Here is a 23,919-nt window from a genome sequence, read left to right on the forward strand (position 1 = left end):
AAATTTGATACATTCATAGGACTCCAAAAAAGTATTCATTTTAATTTATTTGGTATTTATGAATATTTATTTATTTTATTTGTCAAATAAAAAGAATGCCCAGTGGAATTCTTCCACGTCATGAACAAGAAATATATTTTTTTAATAAATTAAATGAGCTGTGAGATCAGATCCATCGATATTCAAAGTATGTGCATCGAGACTCGAAATATAAATTATTTAAATAATAATTAATTAATTAATTAATTAATTAATTTTCCAGCTTCACATCCTTCCAAAACACAGAAACGACCGGAAAGAAAGGAAGAGAAAGTCTTCAAACTTTAATAAAAAGTAACAATATTTAATTCACGTATTTTTTTTTTTAGAAAATTAATTTTTAAATATATAAAAATTTAATCTTTATATTATAATTTTTTAAAAAATATTTAGCTACTCCCATAAATAATATTATTAAAATTAAATCTAACTCTTATTAAAATCAAATCTAACCGGGCGAGCGTTGGATTTAGAGTAGCGAAACTAATCGCTATCTCGTTGAGTTTTGAATAGATATGTCCATGCCATCGAGGGTCTTCCTTGAATGGGACAAAGAATTTCTCCTTGTCAATAAAACGAGTTTCATTTTATAAAGAAAACAATTGAACATATAATATGTTCTATCCAATTATTTGAAATTAATATATTTTTCAAAAAATATATGTTAAAGATATAAAAAGTGGAACCTGATTCTTTCGAAAATAAATAAAGAATTTTGTAGACATAAATATTGAAATAGGAAGTGGTGATGGGGATGAGGAAAGCTTCCTCATCCATGGTTCGCCCGAGAATGTTATATGGTACACGAAAGCGCCACTTTCGACAACCTGTCTAGAAGAGTCACTTACTTCGTAGTATTATCATATTAGACAAGCACGTCCCCCACCTGCTGGTTGGGAGAACCAAAGTTCTTTGATGTTCAACCGTTCATCCAATTGAGTGCAAAAAACACAGTAAAATCACGCAAGGTACCTGCGAGAAACAAAAGAAGAGTGACAAAGTTGAGTTCAAATTCGACTATTTGTGGTATGCGGGCGAATTACATTTACCTATGCTTTATTAAAACTCAAATTAAAAAAAGAAAAAAGAAAATACACATTTATATTTATAATAGTTGTAAAAGAGGACATAATTTTTTATAGAATCAAACAAAGTGTAGAAGAGCAAAGAATGAAGCCGACAGAGTAAAATCCAATTTGGAAACAAACCCAATTATACCAAACAACGTGTTGATTTCAAATTCTCTCCTTTTTTTTTTTTTTTCTTTAAACCCAAATTCCCATATTTTCTCAATATCCAATCCATTGTTTCTCTCCGTGCGAAGTGCTATATATTCAAATTTATAAACCCACAATTTCCCCAATCCTTCCATGTGCAGTCTCCAAGAAACTGATTCATTTCAGTAAAAAATAATAGAAAAAACTCCATTAAATCCTCTCTCTGTTTCTCTGTTTCTTCATCTTTCTCTGTTTTATGGTTGTTATGTTTCACGACAGTCGGTGGACGACCATGACTCAGTCTTCGACTCAGTGGACTCGGTCGGAGGACAAGCTTTTCGAGGAGGCTTTGGTGGTGGTACCGGCGGACTTGCCTGATCGGTGGCAAAGGGTCGCCGACCTTGTGCCTGGAAAGTTGCCGAGGGAGGTTAAAGATCACTATGAGGCTCTGGTTTATGACGTCCTGGAAATTGACTCTGGTCGAGTTGAGTTGCCGAGTTATTCTGATGAATCGGCGGTGGGTTCGCCGGAATGGGACTCTTCTGGACAGATCTCTTTTGGATCCAAGGCTAAGCCTGGTGGGGACAGCGAGAGGAAGAAGGGGACGCCATGGACCGAAGAAGAACATAGGTATCTTTTTTTTTTTTTTTTTTTTTCCCTCTCTTAATCCTCAATTTAGTCCTCTGTGTTTCTGTTTGGCTGCTGAGAAAATGGTGGAAAAGGGAAAGGAAAGTGGCGAGAAAATTTTCGTGTCTGTTGGGTTTTGTGTGTCTTAATTCCTGTTCTATCTTCCAAATTGGGAATTCCAGAAACAGAGAACCAACCCAGTTTCGGATTTAGAAGTGCTTTTTCTTGTATAAAGTTTTAACTAAGATGGTTATCTAAGCAATGGAAGCTCTCAAGGAAACTATGGCTTATATGGAATGACAAATCTTTACAAGTTGTAAGCCATTTGGGTTCTCTATTGGAAGAACAAGACTTCCCCATGAACAAGAATCAGGTGGCTGTTTGGGGATTTCTAGTCATTAACAAGGAAAACCATCTGTCAGAATTGTGTTCTTTCAAGTATATAAGAGCGCAAGCCCACCGCTTGCAGATATTGTTCTCCTTCAGCTTTTCCTTGCGAGTTCTCCCTCAAGGTTTTTAAAACGTGTCTGCTATGAGAGGTTTTCCACACCCTTATAACGAATGTTTCGTTCTCCTCCCCAACCGATGTAGGGTCTCACAATCCACCCCTTCAGGGAGAGGCTCGAACTTTAGACCTTAGGATCACTCTATAAGCTATGGGACCTACGCGCTAACCAACTACGTCATCTATGGAAACCTCTCCCAAATAGACACATTTTAAAAACTTTGAGAAGAAGCTCAAAAAAGACAATATCTGCTAATGGTGGGCTTGGACTGTTACAATAGTCTTTTCAACTGTTTAAGTTGGGTTTGACTTTTTTATAATTGTACTTGTTTTTTTCATCATGCTTAGTTTTCAAAACTCAAATGGTTATCGAACAAAGCCTTTATTTTCTTGACGGAGAACATGACGCTTGGGACTATTGATCTGTCATAAGTGTCTAAGCTAGCTTTTTCAACAACCAGTTAAGCTTGTGACATTGACATTCATAAACTTTATTAGGTCGCTAGATGACAACTGGGTTCATGATTTGCCTCTTTAACCAATGAGCTGACTCATCTTGGCCATGTTTGGGCTAATGGCTGAGAAGAATGTTGCTGTCTATTTGCATATTACTTTGTTAACAACTTATTATTGATATTAGCTTCAATATCAAGTTTTTGAGCATTGGCCTAAAAGCTAAATCCAATAGTTGCTCTAGTTTTCAACTTTTGCCCCCTATGTTTCGAGATCTGTTGCTGCGATTGGTTCATATATATACGTAAAATCAGAGTTCTTTACTTTCTAAGTTTTCTTATGGCTGTGTTTTTAGAAGTGTAATGTAGAAGCTTGAATTTCGGAGACCAATGGGAGAAACGAAGCAGCGAGTATCAAACGATGTTCATGTTACTCTAGGCCTTTCTCGCTCTTTGGTTAGTCTTCTGATGCAAAGTTATGTTTGGCATTATGACAGGCTATTCCTCCTTGGACTGAAAAAATTCGGTAAGGGTGATTGGAGGAGCATCTCAAGGAACGTAGTGATCACAAGAACACCAACTCAAGTAGCTAGCCATGCTCAGAAATACTTTCTCCGACAAAACTCCGGGAAGAAAGAAAGGAAACGATCAAGCATTCACGACATCACTACAGTTGACAACAACTCCGCCCCTATACCTTTCGACCCGAATTGGATATCCCCAGTTCCCAACCCAACCATTCAATCAAGTATGCAGCAGCAGCTAAGCCCCACAGGTCATTTGCAAGACCAAGGAGGTGCACTCCAAACTTACAGGTTCCCGATGTAGGGATCGACACAATATGGATAGAAACTACTGAAAACATTATTGCAATGTAAATACACCGACGAATGTGTAAAGGCGTTGGAACGTACCTGGGGAGGTTTGTTGTTTTGGTTGCCACAGTTTAGGGGAAGCTGATGATATGGAAGTTTGAACAGTAGTAGGATCCTGTTTGTAAGTAAAATAGAAGAAAGCAAAAGGATTAGCAGTGTTAGTTACTTAGTTAATGTAAAAGAAAGAAGAAAGGCGTGGGGTTAGGAAAGGAAAACACAGGATATGAATGGAAAATTCTTTTGTTGGATTGTGAGTATTCCTGCAACCAAATTTTGGTGCAGGATGCTTTACTTTCATTCATGAGATGACTGTTTTATAAACATTATTCAGCAGACAACATCGTTTTAAGTCATTACTAAGTTGTTTTTATCTAAGAAATGTATTCTAATTTTTGAAAAAAAAAAAAAAAAGCATATATATATATATATATGTAACATAAACAGGAACTATTTTTATAATTTGGTTGTTTTGGTCAGAAAAGGAGGAGCCTTTGATTGGGCCGCCGGTTTGGAGTTTCTAGAATCCCAACATTTCATGCCTATCCAACTATTGGAGGATACTACCCTAAAATGGCTAAATATTAATATATATATTCCCATTAAATTTTATTACAAATTATTGAAGTTTTTAAGTTTTAAAACTACCTTATTACCCTTCAACATTCTTTAACGATCAGGATATTTTTTTTAATATAATAGAGAATATTTCTTAAATTTTTGGAAATTTAAAAGTATTAATTAGAAAAAACTCAAAATTTATAAATACATCCTATAATTTAGCCCCCACAAAAAATAGAACTTATTTAAAATTAGTTCTAGAAGATATGTTTACATTTAAATGCAACATCCAAAAGAAAGCATTAAAATGTAATTCCATAAATATAAATTTTAAAAATTAAAGTTACACATGTATGTATTTTCCAAAACGGCTATCATATCAAACAGCCGTGATTATTACTACAACAAAATTACATTAAAAAGGCACCAGTTCTCAAATTTGTCCATTCGCAAATGCCTAAGACGTTTTAGACCCCAATTATTGATTAGGTGCACAATCCTGATCACACAAATGATATAGCCAACCAACCTAATTTGAAAACATCAATGAAAATGAACCAAAAGAACCTGTTCCTCTTAGTTAATCCCATGATTAGTCTATTAGATTAGAAATTCTATCAAGTTTGTAGGTTAGTTAACCAACCCTGATTTCTCCAAACGATAAGGACCAAGTTTGTAGGTTGGTTAACCAACCCTAATTTCTCTCTATCTACTGGTTTCTTGCTCGTGTTCGACACTTCGTAGTATTCTAATAGAACCACCACCCAATTTTCATTCGACCATCCAAGACAAACTTAAGTCTAGGGTTTGTTTGAAATGACTTTTCAAGTAGAGCCTGATCAGTCCTAAGAACTAAACAAAACAAATATCTACTTTCATGATTTCTGCTTCAAACTAAAGCTGGGAGGGAGAAGGAAAAGGACAATCAACGAACAAAGGATTTAGAAGGAGCAGGACCGAAAGGAAAAGGAAAAACAAATATAATGGCTTATTGAGAGAGAGGTGAAGGGATGTGGTGCAGAACAGCAAGTGCAGAACACTGCGTCTTAAAACATATCAGATGACACGCACTCTCAGAGTGGGAGGACAATCAAAGACATGCAACGTTGTTTAATATACAAAAAAACGAAATCCAGATAAAACAGTCGGTTACAGAAAAGCGGTGATGGGGTGAGGAATCTCACATTTTATTCCTTGTGGCCAAACTCCAACGCAGATCTTCCCAGACTTGCAGAGGAGCCACCACCATCTACTGGGTCCCTTCACGTTTCTGCAAATGAGAAGCAAAAGATAAAACACAATTTCTAAAATAAGAACCAACAAAACTGGCATTCAAATATTTGATTGACAATGATGCAACTTTTCCCTTGGTGGATATAGTGAAATGAACTTTATCATCAATTGTACTTATTTATTTGTTTGACTAATCTTAGTAGTTACAGAAAAAAGTAGCAAAAGTTTGTCATATTCTAGAAGTATAAAGTGATAATTAGAAACATGTTAAAAAAAGGAGATTCAGCACACTGCACACCTGAAAAAAAGAAAGTTCACTACAATTTCCCTCCTGGACTTGTTAGTTTTAAAGAACCCATTGAATTAATATAATTTACAGAAAGGGTCTTCGGGATGATAAAAACTCCAAACGTCCAAAAACAGCATCCTAGTTTGCACCTTTTATCAACAGAACATATCATAAACTGATCTTGAACTTGAGTGGCGCTAACAAGTTTCTACGAATAACAGGTGAAAGTAGCAGAAACGAAGGTATGAGGACTGGGTAGCAGGCGTCCATTTAAAATGCCAACCAGCTATGAACACGCGTAATTACCACAGAAACCGCAATGATGCATTAGCTCAAGTCAACCATAATAGCTTCTTTATACATATACATGGTGTTCTATAATATACATGACCACATTAGCTAAAGTCTGGGAACACTTGCACTAGATCTGATGACTTCCAAGGTGTTCCAAACTCTCCCGTCATTCCATCAGGTCCTAGGGACTTGAGACTGCCTATATTCTGAAATGCTTTAAGAATCTCTTTCTAGCTGAAAGGTCTTTCTAATCTCGACGTTATTTGACTATCGATCAAAGCCCAATCAATCCCTTCAATAGTAAACTGAGGGCCTCTATCATCAGCATGCAACTTTCTATAAAAGCCTAAAATATTCTCTTCAATCCTTGTTTTTGTAGATAAAAATCTTTCATCTTCAATTTCTAGAATGGATAAACAGGCTCTATTTTTCATAGCTGAAGCCCAACCGTGGAAGAAGGAAGCCCTCTCATCCCCTTCATTCAACCATTTAATTTTGCATTTCTGATCAAACATCGCTGCTCATTTAGTGTTAGCTCTAACATTCTCTTCTTTTTGCTGCGTTTGGACGATGCCTTGTGCATCCAACATATCAATCTGATCAATTTGGTGAAGGATGTCATTTTTCTTATCAGCCACATTCCCGACAGCCTCCACTTTTTCCATAATTTAAAAAAGAAAAAAAAAATCACATAGGTTTCTTTTTTATTTTATCAATTTCTGACACTTGGGCTCAATCCCCACATAGGTATAAGAAATCAAAATTTAACATCGAAGAAATAACCCATGGAAACTACACAATCAAAGAGTTGTCAACTAATTATTAGGGATGATGGATCCCACAAGACCGTAAAGATTTATATATAAAAGTTGCAACGATCACAAAATACGGTTAGTCATAGCCTCTCTTACCACAGATCGACTAACAAATATTTGGCAGCAGCCAATTTTAATGAAAACAATGCCAGTAATGAATTACCTTCTCCGACTGTTCTTCCTTCTTCTCGGCCCTTTCTTTCTCTGCCTTAAGCCTTTGCTTCTCCAGTCTCTCTCTTTCCATTTTCTACACAAACATTAGCAAAACGATAACTACAAATTGGAGAACACAAAATCCTCGAGCAAGAAGAAAGTACAAGCCAACATAAATAGTATCTTCAATCTCATCCCAGTCTATTTATATTTTAGTTTGGAACAAGCGAGCATTCGATGAAGCAGATTGATGATTGGATTCCTACTAAAAATCGAATAAACACAAACTCCTCGCACAGAAAGAAAATACAATCTCATATAAACAGTAAATATTCCCAAACTCCAGTCCATATTTATTTCAGTTTCTAACGAGTGAACGTTTGATCAAACAGATTGATTATCGAACTCCTACAACTAAATCGTAGATCACAACTCCTCGCACAAAAAGAAAGTACAGAAGCAGTAACTTCGATCTCAGTCAAGTCCGTACGAGAATCCAACAACTGAACATTCAACAAAGCAGATCGATACTAGAATTACTACTACTTTTCAACTCATTTTTTTCTCGAACATTCGAATCTAATAATTCAACCTGAATGTAGACGTTCTCAGCAGCACGCTCCTCCTCACTGAGTACTCGACCTTTTCCGTCCGAGAGGAATCGGAATCCACCGACGCCGGCGGCACGCACCGTGGACGGAGTCAGAGAGGAACGACCGAACACCGATCGCATGGCCATTTGCGTTCCGTGAAGTAAAATCTTTGAAAGAGTGACAGCAAGGTTTATTCGGTTCAGTATTGCGCGAACTAACACAAATAGAGCCTTTCACAATTTATAGCCGGTTAGATAACTTCAAAGTCAAACGGTGGTCGGTCGGGCCAAACCGGGTTTATTTATCAAGTGACGTAATCCTATGATTTTCTGTTGGAAATATTTGGTAATAACTCAAAAGTTACCGTTTCATCTGTCCATTTTAACCATTTTTTCTTGGAATTGGTTTTGAGTACGGTAAAATTATTAGGAAATTTAACTGTTTTTTTTTATATTTGGTAAAATTTATTATTTATTAATTTACAATAAATAAATTTATTTTTTAATCCTTTTATATATTATTTACAATTTTTGAAAAATATTATTCTTCATCAAATTTAATTTGTTGCTTCTAATTATTTTTCTTATTTATTTAGTTCAACTAAAATTATATTTTTTTATTTAAATATGTTTTTTATTGTTAATTTATCCAATTATATAAAGTTAATATAATTTAAATTATATAAAATATTACTCAATTATCTTACTACAAATTTTGAATTTAAATATTAATACTAAATTCATGTTTAACTGGAATATGTTTTTTTTAATAGCTATTTCGCAACAATTTAATACTAATAAGTTCGTGCTCAGACTTTTGAGGGAGCCCACTGATGATGAAAGTCTCACATCTGCTAATTTAGAGAATGATCCTGGGTTTATAATCAAGAAATACTTTCTCCACTGGTATAAGGTTTTTTGGAGAAGCCCAAAGCAAAGTCACGATAGCTTTATGCTTAAAGTGGACAATATCATACCATTGTGGAGAGTCGTGTTCAACTAATATGCAGAGCCATGCCCTAAACTTAGTCATGTCAATAGATTGGTATATCCTCAAATATCGAACAAAGGAGTCTAAAAGAAAAGGAGTCGACTAACATGGTATCAGAGCCATGCCCTAAACTTAGTAGATTAGTAATTTTTCAAATGTCGAGCCTTGATTAGGAGAGGTGTTCGATAATGAAAGTCTCACATCGATTAATTTGGGGAAGCCCATGAGCGCTCGTATTATTATAGAGAGTTGTGTTCAACTAATATAGTATCAGAGCAACATGGTATGAGAAGGGTGCGAATTTAAATAGTCAAAAAAATGGTGGTAAAAATTGTTTTTATCCCAATGAATGTATGCGCGTATTTTAATATATTTTTTAATTCCTTGATTTTTTCACAACGCCTATAAATAAAGTCGGCCCCTCCAAAATTACAGATGAATTTTAGCTACAATTCTAACTCCACCTCTAAGAATATAGGCCGCGCGAAAGCCAGGGGACAAGAAGACTGTCGCGAAGTTTCGGTCACGACCGTAAGGTCCGATCATGTATCACCCTACTAGAGGCGGCGTTCGTGGCGGTCGAGATCGTAAGCTACTTCTTTGTCTTCCTCGATTTCCACTTTGTTGATTGTTTCCCTTTTTTCGTTATTGATGAATTAGGCTTTCCCGGGATTAGATCAGCGGCTGAGAGTTCGAGAACCGTTGTGGATCTGAATCCGCCATCTAGGGTTTTTGTGCTCTTCCGATATTTGGATACGCGTTTTTTTGTAGGGTGATTGGTATCGTTTCAGAAAATTTTATTAGGGTTTTTGGGATGCTTTTTTCGAATTTAAAGATTTGAGATAGCTAGTCAAATGGACATGGAGTTTATGCGTTGTTGAATTAAGATTTTGATGCCTTTATTGTTGGTCTGGCGGTAGTTTATGTGGTTATGTACGTCTATTGTGATGAATGTCGTCAAATGATGGGTCATTAGGATTTTAGGGCTTATTAGTGTTCGAGTGGCTGTGCAGGATATCTGTTGTTGTTATTGTTTTTTTTTTTTTTTTTTTTTGAATATTCGTGTGTTCGTATGGGCAATAGCTTCAAAAAATTCGCGTTCCAGTCTATGATTCGAGATATAATCGTTCTTTTCTTCTGCATTTTCCCCTTTGAAACGTTGTTGGCAGTGTGTCCATATCCTCCCGTCTCTTGTAGTGCTTCTACAACGGGTGGGTTCATAAGTTGGACTGTTGGAGTTCGATGTTAAAGTCAAAGAAGATGTCATAGTTAGTATGCAGATCATAAACATGATTGGATAAATAGAGGCTGGAGTGTGTTATGAATAATTCCTATGCTTCAAGCCTTCAATATGCAGTCATTTACGAGAGCGGTGGTCTTATTTTTATTTTTATGTTTATTTCTCCCTGTTCTTCATGTCTATTTTGACTCTGTAATTTAAATTTATTTGTTGATGGGTATAATCTCAACCATTCCATGTTGACTTCATAAATCTGGAAACTACTGCTAGATATGACATTTAGAAGTTGAAGAAGTCATGATTATCTATACAGGTGTAAGGATTTATTTCAAACCCCATGATCACTTTTTTATCCAATATGTCTCTTAAGTTTCTTGACCAATGTATATTCACTGTCAAACCCTTTGGAATGTTGAACGAGTAAACAATTATTGCACCTGTTGAAGTATCTTTCCTGAATTTAGCCAGCGACTCTCTAACATATGGGATTTTACTCGTTCGATGTGCAGAATTTAATTGGGACGATGTGAAAGTTGACAAACATCGGGAAAACTTCCTTGGCCACAGCATCAAAGCACCTGTTGGAAGATGGCAAAAAGGTAAGGTATTATTGTGAAAGCCTACTATGGTTTGGTGAAGCATGTAAGTTGAGCGATTGTATCAATTAAATGGTTTTCTTAATACAAGGCACTAGATTTCTCAATGGAAAAATTATTTGGTTTTTTTTTTTTTTTTTTTTTTTTTTGAACTGTAGAGCATGTCCTAAATGTAGTTTTGTTCTGTTTTCATTATCTATGTTGCCTCCAAGTTGGCATTATATTATTCTCCTACTTCTGTGGTTATTTGGGAGGCATATTATTGTTCCTGCTTTCATCAATTTGCAAACTATTTTGACCAGTTTTGCATTCCTACTTTTATATACAATTGGCTTGAATTACGACATGCTGATTTTTATTTGGTTATGGACAATCCCTCTCACTTCATTGCCCCTGAAATTGTTTGCTGATAAAATGTCTTAACAATACTGTTTTTAATAACAAAACAGGGAAAGATCTACACTGGTATGCACGGGATAAAAAATTGAGTTCGAATGTCGATGTTGCAAAGGAAGAGATAAGATTGATCAAGGAGCAGGAGGAACAGGCAATGAGGGAGGCTCTTGGATTAGCTCCTAAAACTGCTGGCAGATCTCAGGGCAATCGTCTTGATAAGCATGAGTTCTCAGAACTTGTGAAGCGAGGTAGCACTGCAGAAGACTTGGGTGCGGGCCACGCTGAAGCTGCACGGGTTCAGGGTCTTGGTTTTTTGAGGTTAGATCTACCAATATTAAATGGAATTTCCTTTTTATCTGGTTGTGTGGAAACAAGGTTAGGGATGCATGAAAACTTGGCCCATCATTCAGTTATCAGAATTGAATTGCCTATTTGTAGATACGACCATGGGAATTTAAACAGTCCAAACCTAAATTCGTTTTGTCATTAGCATCAATATTACTTGCATTTTGTTCTGCCTACCTTCTGGACTTATTGTCCTGTTAAATTCTGTCTACAAACTGGTTGCAGAGCTCCACATGCCTGGGAAGAATCCAAGTCTCTTCCGCCTGATCAAACGGGCACCTCTGCTGGTTCGGAGAAAACAGACGTCCCTGACCTGCCTGCTAGGAATGCAGAAGAAGAGGAAGTGGAGGATGAAAAGAACAGCAAGAAAAGGAGGCGTGAAGAGAGGTGCGGGGAGAGGCATGAAGAGAGACACGAGAGGCGTGGGGAGAGGCGTGAAGAGAGGCGTGAAGAGAAGCGGGAGAGGCATGAAGAGAGGCGTGAAGAGAAGCGGGAGAGGCATGAAGAGAGGCGTGAAGAGAAGCGTGAAAGGCGTGAGAGACATGAAAAGTACGAGAAGAAACATTCTCAGGATTCCAGGAAGAAACGGAGTAGTAGAGACAAAGAGAGGGGAAGACACGACTCTGATTGAACACGAGAATCACGGTGTTCGAAATGCCATATACTCTGTAACTTGACTCAAGATGGGACCTCATCCATTACTAGACATTCATCGAGTGTGCCAACTGATCATTTTCTCTGCCTTCTCATTCCATGTATTAAAAGTAATTCTTTAAGTTCAAATCCTTAGTGTCTTAATTACATAATCGTTCTCTGTGATGTCAAGCTGTAGGTACAGTTCTTCGGCTCTTCCATTGTCAGCTGGGCCTTCCCTCAAGTGGCTGGGACACGGTTGGTAATGCAGAAGCCGACTCCATTTAGTAAGACAATAAACCTTCCTTTCTCTAACCCCTGATTCTTTTGGAAGATTACACAAATCTTTAATCATAGTTCACTTCTAGTTCAAACTGTTCAGTTCCACTGAGCTTAGTTATGCATTCTTTTTATGCTATGATTTGGAAAATGGTTAGTCTAACGGACGGTACGTAACTTAGTTTTGAAAGATATGACACTCAAAATTGTAGAGTTGGTCGTGTCAGGTGACCATTGCTGTCATTCTTGAGTGAGTTGGAGCATAACCATCTTATTCATCTTATTCATTGAACTAACTATAAGAAGCTTGCTTCGTATCGAAGCACTAAAAGAAAATGAGGGTATGATGCAAAAATGGACAAACTTGTATGAATGGGAAAGCTCAAAGGTATTCCGTTTCAAGAGAAATTTCTTCGTCTTCTCATATGTTTCAATTTTGTTTGGAGTTTTCTAGATGAAACGCGCTGATGGCTCTACCAGGCGTGGTGTTGGAAGCGCTATTGGTGGCAATAAATATCCCACTGGCGATGAACGACTATTGGTTGATCTGGTCTCTAACTAAAATGTCAAATTTTCAATTTATTATTGAATTTAAAAAAATTATCATTCAAATTTTTTTTTTTTTTTTGCCGTGTTTACCCATATAGTGAAATCCAAGTACAAACAATAACTTATATTAAAATAATATTATGGTTGAACCCTATTATCCTCGGGTTGAACCCTATTATCCTCGAATTTTTTGAAAGAGTTAAATTAAAAATAATATTATGCTTGAATTTTATATACTGAAAAAAACGGTATTTTTTTATGAAGAATCGGAAGACCGACCCCAACGAAAGAAATGCAAGGGAATAAAAAAGCTACGAAATGGGTCCCACTACGAGAGATTAATATATATTTGCTATTCAGAATAAAGGCGCAAGAGTGGGGGACGAGGAAAGGCTCCAGAGACAGAGAGAGAGAGAAGGCATTTCTTCTTGTTCATATTGTTGTTGTTGTTGATGTTCTTCCTTCTCACGTTTCTTCTGGCCCTGCAATTATTACACCAATCAGAACTCCTCTCTGTTTCCGTCTTCCTTTTCCACTAATTTTGGGTCAAACCATTGTCATCCTCCCTTCTTCATTTGATTGTTTAGTGAATTCAGGACGGCAACCATGGTGTCGGCCAACAGAGAGATGGTGGTGTACTGTTTCGATACTCTTCTCGCTCACTACAACGGCGAGGAAGCCCCTCCTCCCGCTTTCCACGGCGGTCAACAGTACTTTCTTCTCTCTCTCTCTCTCTCTCTATTTATTTATTTATGTGCGATCAGCGATTGTTATGTGGGAATTTTCTTGCATATTTGGGTTTTTTCGTATGATCGAGTTTGTAGGTTTAGTAATATTGAGGTTGCTGGGTGGGTTTTGATTGTTGACTTTGGATGATCACTGTAATTGTTTGATGCCTTGTTGGTTTAGTATGTGATTTCTGGGTTTTAATTTAGTTCTTTGCTAAGTACTTCAAATTTTAGAGATGGTTACTGTTTGTTGACTGAGGAAGTAATAGTTTTTTTTTTTTTTTTTTTTTTTAATAGTTCATTTCGCATGTTTTTCGAAAGCAACACAGGGGAAGAAGACACGTTAAATGTTTCCTAAATTATAATAGTTCTTCAAATGTTTTATTGGTGAATGTTATCCCTGTTGTATATCCTTTCATTTTCTCTACAGAGTACGTTTTTACATCTAAAAATATTTATACAAAACAATGGTAGAGGTATTGGGGTGTGAGATCCCACGTCGGTTGGAGAGGGGAACGAAACATTCCTCAAGGTGTGGAAATCTCTCCCTAGTAGACGCGTTTTAAAACCATGAGGCTGACAGCGATCCAAAGTGGACAATATCTATTAGTGGTGGGCTTGGGCTCTTACAAATGGTATCGGAGCCAGACACCGGGTGGTGTGCCAGTGAGGACGTTGAGCCCACAAGGATCCCACATCGGTTGGGGAGGAGAACGAAACATTCCTTATAAGGGTGTGGAAACCTCTCCCTAGTAAACGCGTTTTAAAATCGTGAGGCTGATGACGATACGTAACGGGCTAAAGCGTATAATATCTGTCAGTGGTGGGCTTGGACTTAACAAACCAATTTAGCTACTTCTGGAGCAATTTTAGTGGGCTGCACTGGAAGCTTCTTTTTCCATTATCATCACAGGAGCAAGCTCAATAAATTGAATGAGCATCAAACTTGATATCTGCTTAAAACTAGATCTGCCAAGAAACTGGTTTCTGTGCTTTTGATCTGTTCATTCTTTTTCTTTTTCAAATCTTCACAAACTCCAAATGGAATGGTAAAGGTTTCATCGTCATGGTATGTAATTTAGTGTATGTTAATTCTAGTACCATTTGTAAAATGCCGAGGATCCACTTATTCCTGTGGACATCTTCTTTGTTTCTAGTTTTCTCAGAAAGCTAAGGAATCATCCACAGTAATGTTGATGAATTATATTCATTGTAGTCGTAAGTTCTAGTTCGATCGTGAGCCATTGACATCAAGGCCTATATGTATACCAGGCTGCTTCGATGCAGCACATTCGCTATAATGATTAATCTGTATGATGAAATATATTTCTGCTTGACATTCTCGCCTTGAGGCTATCTTCTCTTTGTTCTTAATGCAAAGTACTTAGATTTTATGTTTTTCTGTTCATCGTAGTTTTGTATAAAACTGTCGTTAATCCTTGTTGACTGAGTAATGATTTTTTACATTCGTATCTCAGTTTATGGAGCTAAAAGTAGAAGGTTCTAACTGGTTTTTGTACAAATTCATGATCAACCAGTGATTGTTCATTTTCATTTTGGATAGTTGTGTTTTCTGAGACATATCCAACTATCAATCTGTTGGTTCTTCTACAAATTTTGTGTGTTATCATGTGGTTAGCCATACTTTTCGAAGATGTTAATGTGATACTAGCCGCTCTTTAAAAACGTCGTGCTTTATACATAGAATCTTATACTTGTAATCTGTATATAGTTTGATTTCACGTGAATATTTCTTTTCTTCCAGCCCCTTGTTCGTTACCTGGAAAAAAGTGGTCAATGGCGGTGAACCTCGTTTGCGAGGGTGCATAGGAACTCTAGAAGCTCACTGCTTGATAAGTGGCTTCAAGGATTATGCTTTAACTAGGTACTGTTGCCTAATGCATCCTTTATATGTTGATTGCTTTCCACTGTCTTCTTCACTTTGCCCTTTCCTTGGCTTTCTTAAATCAAGTTATGAGGGTGAAAGCCAATGGGTGGATGAGAAGACCATTTTTATGACATAAGTGATCCATATGTGAAATAGTCGTATTGTCGAAAGTCTGTTTCATTGTAAAAGCCCAAGCCCACTGTTAATAGATATCTTTGAGATTTTCCTCAAGATTTTTAAAACACGTCCGCTAGGGAGAGGTTTCCACACCCTTATAAAGAATGTTTTGTTCCCCTCTCCAATTGATATGAGATCTCACAATCCACCACCCCCTTTCGGGGCCTAGCGTCCTCGTTGACACTCGTTTCTCTCTCCAATCGATGTGGGATCTCACAATCCACCCCCCCCTTTGAGACCCAACGTCCTCGTTGGTATACCGCCCAGTGTCTGGCTCTGATACCATTTGTAATAGGTCAATCCCATTGTTGGTAGATATTTTCTTCTTTGGTCTTTCCCCTCAAGGTTTTTAAAACGCGTTTGCTAGGGAGAGGTTTGCACACCCTTATAAAAAATGCTTCGTTCCCCTATCTAACCAATGTGGGATCTCACAATCCACCTCCGGGGCCAGCGTCTTCGCTGGCACTCGTTTCCCTCTCAACCGATGTGGGATTTGACATTCATTCACTCATTTGGTAAACTAAGTTCAGGGAAGGGGGCAGTAGGGAGGAAGCCGATTTAGTTAACGAAGTTTGTGACAGAACGAAAAGTCTATTCTTAAGTGACTTGTACGTAAATTGTTCTATTTCATGCATGGGGAGGTCAATTGGGGGCGAGGCAAACTCTCTACACTTTTCATTCCATTGGACAAAGGATATTACCTCGGTTCTCATACACTATCCGAGTCACGGTTTTACATGCTCTCTCTTTTCCCATTGTCATGACTAAATGCAATTTTTATTTTTCGATCGCTTGAACCCGGTCTGCTTCATTAGCCACCTAAAGATTTAGTTCACTGTTCCTTTTTTTCTTGAACATGTTGCAGTGCATTGAGGGACCGCAGGTTCCCCCCAATACAGCCTAAAGAATTACCACATTTGGAATGCACAGTTTCCATTCTAGTTGATTATGAAATAGCTATCAATTATCTTGATTGGGAGGTACCTTTCTGTTTCCTTTTCTTACTCCAAATTTTTTGTTCAGTATCTAAAACAATTTTTTTTTGCATTATCAATGATTGCAAGGATTAGTCGAGCACGTTTATGATTCTGGCTACTTTGCCCGAAGTTTCGAGCTCGATCTGTCCTGCCTGCCTGTCTTGTTTTTGGCCAGTCAGGCAGGCAGCTTTACCATAATCAGGGTATTCATGTCTTATTTTGCAGGTAGGTAAGCATGGTATTATTATTGAATTTAATGATCCCGACTATAATACTAGACGAAGCGCTACGTATCTGCCCGAGGTAGCTTCCCATGAAGGTATGTTACCGTACGTTTTGTGGATAAATATTAGTCGTCTTTGCCTTCTACTGTGAAATTCAGTGATTTGCTTTGAATACTAAGTAGTTCTTATCATTCATATAATTTTTATGTCCCAAAGGATTCGGGTATAATAGGACGAGCTAACTACCCTATACTTTGTCAATCCTCCCATGTTTGCTCAAAATTTTTGTCGTCTTAGTTTCGTGGTTGATGTAACCGTAGCGATCTATAAGAGTTATGAGTATAACAAAGACGTTGAAGGGAATGAGTTCAATTCAGAATTGTCACCTCTAATGTTTGTTCTGTGAGATTAGTCGAGGTGCGCATAAGTTGGCCCAAATATTCACGTTCGTGCACACACATCATTGTTGAAACTTAGCTCTTTGGCTAAAATGTTGCCAACTCTCTGTTTAGCTTCATAATTCATCCAGCTGACTCGGTTTCTGGTTGGGTTGCATCTTGATTTCCAGGTTGGTCAAAAATCGAGGCCATCGACTCATTGATTCGAAAGGCAGGATATAACGGTGCAATCACCGAGTCACTACGTAAGCGTATTCGATTAACCCGGTACCAAAGCACCCTATTCACCATGCAGTACGGTGAGTACGTCTCCTACATTAAAAACACCCGGGGCACGGCCCCCCGTGTCGTCGGGGTTAAAGCCTAACACAATCATCCATTCTTCCAAACGGCTTCTGCAAGAATCTGCAAAGCGTAAGTTTGGGTAACTGAACTATTACAAAATGTCATTTCTTATGTGAATCACTGTGGGATTAACTGAAGAACTCAGTAGTTATTTGAAGTGAATTTGGAAACTTATCATTATAAGCTCTGCTGCTTCTCTGCAGTTGGCTGCTCTGTATTATAAACATTCCCAAGTTCTAATTATTACTGCTATTTATGTGTCTGCCATTTCAGTAAAAAAAAAAAAAATTCGTAAAATTTGTTGCTGATTTTTTATGTTAAATTGTAAATTTGGTTCCTAATAAGGTTAGAATTTAGTCTGAATTAGTTTTGGACTGGTAAAACCTCGTAATTTGTTCCTGAGATCGATCCTCAATTTTTATGCTGTCTCTCGTCCATTGAGATCGAGTTTTTTTATGTTTATAGTCTTCCTAAACTGTCTTAGCCATGATTCGAACCCAAGACTTGAAGGTGTCTTTTTTACTTTGATTTCATTTTTTTTTTTGTAATTATATTTAATTTTTATTCTAAAAATTATTATTATGATTAAAGTTTTATAATAGGTTTTGAAAACATTTATGAGTTTTGTTTTACCCATAAAGAAAAAACATTATTTTAAAGATTTAATCAACAAATCTCATAATTAATAGAATTAAAAAAGTTTATGATTGAAAATAAAAAAAAAAAAAGTTTAAAACAATTCTTTTAAGTAATCTATTTTTTTAAGTTTATAATAAAATAATTATATGAATTGAATATTAAATTCTATTGTATTTAATGAATGAGGACGTAAATGTAATTTTGTATTTGAGAACTTTAAAAGTTTTATTTATTTATTTTTTTACATAAATATTTAGAGGCTAATTTTTATAATAGCTTGGAATTTAATTTTAAGAGGATTTTTAAATTCAGAAATTTAATTTAAATTAAATTCGAAAAAGATAAAAATTATAATAAATACTTAGGGAAATTAATTTTGGTTTGAAGCCTAAAGTATAAGTTCTCAGAAACTTGTTCCTAATCGGAGACGGAAGGGTAAACTGATTGAGGTTCGGCTTCCCTATAAATTACGATTACCCCTCCATTTCCCACTTTTTATGTATTCTTCAAGCTAATCGCTCTTCTACCTTGCATCTTACGTGAAGTAGACCAGCGATTTCCAGTTTTAAGGTTAGCAATTTCCCTTCTGTCCTGTGATTTGTACTCTCTGATTGGATCGTGGAATTGAATTTTGTTTTCTTCGTCGATTTCTCTCTTTTTTCTGGGTAATTTGGATAGAATCTGTGTAGGGTTTGGTTTCGTTTGCGAACTGTTTCGTGCGATTTTGGTTGCTGAGCGGAAATCATTGCATGAGGTGTTTGGAAACGATGTGAATTTGTATTTGTTTAATCTTCTGCTCCTTTTTTCCCCGTTGAAGAGGGAAAGCCTTCGTTCGCAAGCATAAAATCTGTTCGTACGATTAGGCTGGCTTAATTTTTCCCCTTCGTGATTCGGACTTTACTTCTCTACCCGTTTGGGCAAGGTTTATTAACTGTCTGAAGGAATATTGGGATTTTTTCGCCTGCGGTTTGATACTGTCATTTGCATAGATTACGACCTTGCTGCTATGGATAATTAAAGATATTAGTTCTTGGTTCTTGGGTTGATCAATCCTGCAAGCAAGTAATTTACGGAGCATTTGCTGCCTTTGTTAGTTTTGGCTCAATTTGTACAGATCGCTAATATGGAAACTTCCCAAACAATAGGGATTTTCCTAGCTGAACAACCTTTAACTATGATCTAGGAATTTAAGTAGTCACAGAAAGAAAAGTCCCACCAGGCAACAGTGACAGTTAACTGAGCTCAATTACAAATTGAACAGGAAAGAATAACGGGAAGGGTAGCCTCATATCGTGTTTTAATTAGTATGCGTGAATTTTCGCATGTTTCCTTCTTATGGGTCGAGAATGAATTTGAATTAACTATATCCATTTAAAATTTTTGTAGGCTACTGCTGCAGTTTGTGAGTGCTACTGCTTTGATTCTTCTCAGACAACCGTCGGAGATGAGTCAGAAAGGCCTAATATACAGCTTTGTTGCTAAAGGAACTGTTGTTTTAGCAGAACACACATCATTCTCCGGGAATTTTAGTACCATTGCTGTTCAATGCTTACAGAAATTGCCTTCTAATGGCAGCAAATGCACATACTCATGTGATGGATATACATTCAACTTTCTTCTTGACAGTGGATTTGGTATTGTGTTTTCTCAAGTTTGATAATATACTTGTTTAGATTTCACCAACATTTGTGGCTGAAGGTGTTTGATTGATTTGCAGTCTTTCTCGCTGTTGCGGATGAATCAGTTGGAAGGAATATGCCATTTGTATTTCTGGAGCGCGTGAAAGATGACTTTAAACAGCGTTATGGATCAAGTATCAAGGAGGAGGACCCTCACCCACTTGCAGATGATGAGGACGATGATGATTTATTTCTAGACCGATTCAGTGTTGCATACACTCTTGACAGAGAATTTGGGTATGCCCATCATGAACAGCATACCTATCATGAACAATGTCTGAGTTATATGTCGTATGTTTTACCTAACAACCTATAATTTTCATGACAGGCCAAGGCTTAAGGAGCACATGCAATATTGCATGAATCATCCAGAAGAAATGAGTAAACTTTCCAAGCTGAAGGCTCAAATAACAGAGGTGAAAGGAGTTATGATGGATAACATTGAAAAGGTTAGACTTGTTTTATGAAATCGTGCAATTTCTGCTCAAGATTTTCTGTTTAGATTTTGAAAGGGTATATATGTTCCTTTTCACTGTTGTGCATAATGTATAAACACAGAGCCGTAGATTAAAGCAACATTTTAGAAATTTTACTTTGCTTCCTCTAATTTGTTCTCACATTGCGCCTGTTACATGCGGCATCCTGGTAGGTAGATCAGTCATGTAGTATATTAGCCATTAGACTTTCTGTAATTATGTTGTTATGAAATTGATTAAGAAAAATATATATTACACGCATGTTGCTTGCTTGTTTTAGAAGAATCAGATTTTCAGCTGCACCAGTTGAAGAATAATTGTTTGCAAGGAATTTGGTAGTTGTCAGTTTTGGAAAAAGTGAAAATGGAATTGGTCAAATATCACATGCACTTTCTTTTTCCCACTTTTTCTTCCCTTGCTTCTCAATACAGCCATTGGAAATGATTGTGGTGATTTTGATCAATAAAGTATCACTTTGGCCTTTTGTATTGGACACAATAATGTGTCAATTTGATAGGGTTTTACATTATTGTTGCTATTGATCTTCTTATTTAGCTTGCATGTTTCTGAATGCATACAAAATGTCAACTGTGATATCCTATGTACCGTTTAATTTACATGTATGTAATAGAAACCACAAGTCAAACCTTAACCTCGGCGAGAAATTTGGTGGCACGCTAAATCTGTAGGAATGGACTATCTATCCACTTTTTGACAACAAAAGTGATCATTTGATATCTGACATGGGGATTGGCGAAAAAATGCTTGCTTCTCTATACGATGTTCTCTGTGGTATTAAGTTGAAAATGAAAGCTTAGACTTTGTGGTGCTACTTGTACGAAGCTAAGTTATGCTAGACGTTTTTAAGATGAGACTCCGTATTTGGATGAGACTGTCGACAATTTAGTATTATTATTATTAATTCTTTACCGAGTTCTCTCGGTCTCTTGATGACAGGTTCTATAACTACCCTCTTACCGTGAGATAGGGTTTTCCGAGTCCTTTTAATCTTGGGTTGGGTAGTGCTCCTGTGAGATCCCACACCTTCTTTATAAGGGTATGGAAACCTCTTCCTAGCAGACGTGTTTTAAAAACCTTGAGGGAAAGCCTAACAGAGAAAACCCAAATATCTGCTAGCGGTGGGTTTGAGCTGTTGCAGACCCGTCATTCATGGTATACTTCTCCACATTTTAAGTGGTCCGGAATTGGTGAATCAGTACATTGGTCTTTTTGGATAGTATTAAATTTTTTTTTTTTTTTTTTTTTTTTTTATGTGTGATCTTATCTTTTTAGTTTTTACCTCATGAACTAATTAGTGGTTAGCTAGATTGAATTATCATAAGTACACCAGGCCATATTTTTTTGTACACTTTGAGTATGACTAGAACATTGTTTCGTATTTGTTTCCTAATAATAAAAAGGGGATAGAGATGGTTAGAAGTTCCTTTTGCAAAGAAACTGAAAATGAGGAAATTTCTTCTACTCAGCTGCACAGATATGATATCGATTTCCTTTTCCTCGTGCAGGCTTTAGATCGTGGAGAACGGATCGAGCTTCTGGTGGACAAAACAGAAAACCTACAATTCCAGGTACATCATATAAACCCGACTGTCACTTAAGAATCTTGAATGAGAAGTTGAAGATAAAAAAAAAAAAACCGTCCATCTAACCATTTTAACGTCGGGATCTCTGTTTAAATTTAGGCCGATAACTTTCACCGACAAGGGAGGCAACTGCGGCGAAAAATGTGGCTGCAGAGTTTACAAATGAAGCTGATGGTTGGGGGAGGAATGTTGGTGCTGTTCATCATACTTTGGTTTGTTGTATGTGGTGGTTTCAAATGTTGATTTTGGTAAAGTTAGTAGCGCATATGAGTGTTTTCTTAAACTTGGCTATGTATGCAAACTGTTACCAAGTCTATGTAATATATGCCTTGCCTCCCCCTCTTGTTCTAACTTTTAATTACCATTCTTTGTCATCTTTTTAATTAGCATCCGGAAAAAGCCATCTTTTTCTAAATAATGTCTTTGTCATTTGGTCCAATAGCGTTCGGTTAGATAGGAACAGATTTGATAAATACTGATAACTCTCGGATAGAGTATTAGAACGGAAAAATCCATTCGATAATAAACTATTGGTTCTAAGCGTTTATATATACATATAGGAAGATCTGTTTGGGAAGTAAATCGTCCCTTTAACATCTCTTCGTCTGCAAAGAATTCTTGGTGTGAAAACACAGACAAAAAGGCTGATCTTTGAATAGGAAAAAGAGTGGATCTGTAGGATCCCAAATGAATTGGCTTATTCGAAAAAAATCTTGTTCTTGTTCGTTGGAAGATCTATCTCATGCTTGGTACTGCACGGTTAAATTTTGTAAGAACTCCGAATCATTCTCTTCATCAAATGATCCTGCTTGCCCCAAAATGACCTAGAAAATTGTGTTTGTTTTCTGATCAGTGACTTATTTTATTTATTTATTTTCTTAAAAAAAAAAAGTTATTTGAATTCTTATTTAAATTTCACAAACAAAATCTAGTTTTATTATTTGATTTATTTATTAGTTTATAAAATTGTATTTATTGGTTTAATTTTTAAAAAATTATTAGCTTTGATATAAAATAAATAAATTGAATTTATTGTGTTTAATGCATTTCTACAATTAAAAAAAAATTAATTTTACTTTTTTCAAAATAATGGATATTAATAACACGACAGCTGGCATCTTTTGATTGATGTGTTCACACCAAACCCAATTGCAAATTAAGACATTAACGGCTAGTGCCTGTTTTTTCAAATAAAAAAACAGTAAGAATTATCCAATTGTTTTCATATTTATTTTTCTTGAATTTTGAATCTCTTTAAGCTTATTGCTTCCATATTATCCGACACTCTTTAAATGATTTCGATAAAGACATCAATCATCAATGTTTTAAAATAATATATTTTGATTCAAATGATGTCCGAATTAAAACCCTCTTTATTTCAAAGTATTTGGAGTAATTTTACGTCGGCCGACCTTCTAGAAACAATATGTTGAAACAACCTGTATTTGTACGGGGATAGAAGCAACTTGACCATGTGTGGGGCCATTAGATGCGGGCTAATACCTTGTTGTAACTAAGCTTCAAACGTGTGTGACAAGTGTCACAACTATACTAAAAAAAGAGTAGGTTGTGACGATCATGCATAGACAGACAAAGTGGCAACATAGAAATAACGTTCAACCGGCCATGTGAGAGCTGAGACAAGACAAGTGTCATGATGTGACCAAGTAAGACAGAGCACCATTCAGCACACTAAGAAAAGTGTGCAAGAAAGTCAAATTGAGGCATAAGCAAGACAGAGACAATAACGTTGATATGAGTGTCAAAGACAGACTCAAAGAGGGGCGAGTAAGACCCTAAGCCTTAACCTCAGAAGTTGGGGCTTCGGTATGAGTTGTCCTCCAATATGAAATATGATTGCTTGCCAAATTTGATATAGATTAGACACCTAACCGACGCTCCACGAGGCCGTATGACCATTCGTCAAAATGATGTCTACTTATGTCATACAAAAAATGTTTTAGAATGTATTATAGGGGGAGACATCTCTCCACCACCCCTAGGCTACGTGATCTTAGTGACCTATCTTGTAGCACATACATGTGTCACAGTGCGGGCACGTACAAGCAGTGTGTGTGGCCGAACAAGCTTAGATTCCGCATGAGT

General features: G+C 36.6%; 5 protein-coding genes across 6 annotated transcripts; 4 read left to right on the forward strand and 1 right to left on the reverse strand.

The window, feature by feature from the left end:
• Positions 1 to 710: 710 nt before the first annotated feature.
• LOC111787725 (uncharacterized) lies at positions 711 to 7,869 on the reverse strand. 2 transcript variants are annotated; one of them, XR_002814034.2, is made up of 5 exons: positions 7,650 to 7,869; positions 7,068 to 7,151; positions 5,458 to 5,543; positions 3,755 to 3,830; positions 711 to 1,011 (listed from the first exon to the last, which is right to left on the reverse strand). XR_002814034.2 is itself a non-coding variant. In XM_023667762.2 (3 exons), the coding sequence occupies exons 1-3, from the start codon at positions 7,794 to 7,796 to the stop codon at positions 5,523 to 5,525; spliced, it is 252 nt and encodes an 83-aa protein (XP_023523530.1). In that variant the 5' UTR covers positions 7,797 to 7,869; the 3' UTR covers positions 5,237 to 5,522. The 2 variants fall into 2 exon arrangements, 1 of the variants encoding a protein (XP_023523530.1); XM_023667762.2 differs by lacking the exons at positions 711 to 1,011; positions 3,755 to 3,830 and having other exon boundaries at positions 5,237 to 5,543.
• On the forward strand, positions 1,313 to 4,021 carry LOC111802975 (transcription factor DIVARICATA). The gene is made up of 2 exons (XM_087127979.1): positions 1,313 to 1,886; positions 3,338 to 4,021. The coding sequence occupies exons 1-2, from the start codon at positions 1,513 to 1,515 to the stop codon at positions 3,666 to 3,668; spliced, it is 705 nt and encodes a 234-aa protein (XP_086984105.1). The 5' UTR covers positions 1,313 to 1,512; the 3' UTR covers positions 3,669 to 4,021.
• A 1,198-nt stretch (positions 7,870 to 9,067) lies between the features above and the next one.
• Positions 9,068 to 12,000, forward strand: LOC111787687 (leukocyte immunoglobulin-like receptor family A protein). Its single transcript, XM_023667719.2, has 4 exons — positions 9,068 to 9,227; positions 10,390 to 10,479; positions 10,926 to 11,190; positions 11,443 to 12,000. Exons 1-4 carry the CDS (start codon positions 9,185 to 9,187, stop codon positions 11,846 to 11,848), a joined length of 804 nt encoding a protein of 267 aa, XP_023523487.2. The 5' UTR covers positions 9,068 to 9,184; the 3' UTR covers positions 11,849 to 12,000.
• A 575-nt stretch (positions 12,001 to 12,575) lies between these two features.
• On the forward strand, positions 12,576 to 17,677 carry LOC111787695 (uncharacterized protein At2g38710). The gene is made up of 6 exons (XM_087123107.1): positions 12,576 to 12,679; positions 12,943 to 13,388; positions 15,172 to 15,291; positions 16,337 to 16,451; positions 16,674 to 16,767; positions 17,241 to 17,677. Exons 2-6 carry the CDS (start codon positions 13,285 to 13,287, stop codon positions 17,435 to 17,437), a joined length of 630 nt encoding a protein of 209 aa, XP_086979233.1. The 5' UTR covers positions 12,576 to 12,679; positions 12,943 to 13,284; the 3' UTR covers positions 17,438 to 17,677.
• A 766-nt stretch (positions 17,678 to 18,443) lies between these two features.
• On the forward strand, positions 18,444 to 22,171 carry LOC111787712 (vesicle-associated membrane protein 727). Its single transcript, XM_023667747.2, has 6 exons — positions 18,444 to 18,624; positions 19,441 to 19,688; positions 19,772 to 19,970; positions 20,062 to 20,182; positions 21,736 to 21,798; positions 21,913 to 22,171. Exons 2-6 carry the CDS (start codon positions 19,499 to 19,501, stop codon positions 22,054 to 22,056), a joined length of 717 nt encoding a protein of 238 aa, XP_023523515.2. The 5' UTR covers positions 18,444 to 18,624; positions 19,441 to 19,498; the 3' UTR covers positions 22,057 to 22,171.
• Positions 22,172 to 23,919: the final 1,748 nt, after the last annotated feature.

Source organism: Cucurbita pepo, chromosome 1 (genome assembly GCF_057944985.1).
Source record: "Cucurbita pepo subsp. pepo isolate OVF chromosome 1, ASM5794498v1, whole genome shotgun sequence".
NCBI lineage: Eukaryota > Viridiplantae > Streptophyta > Magnoliopsida > Cucurbitales > Cucurbitaceae > Cucurbita > Cucurbita pepo.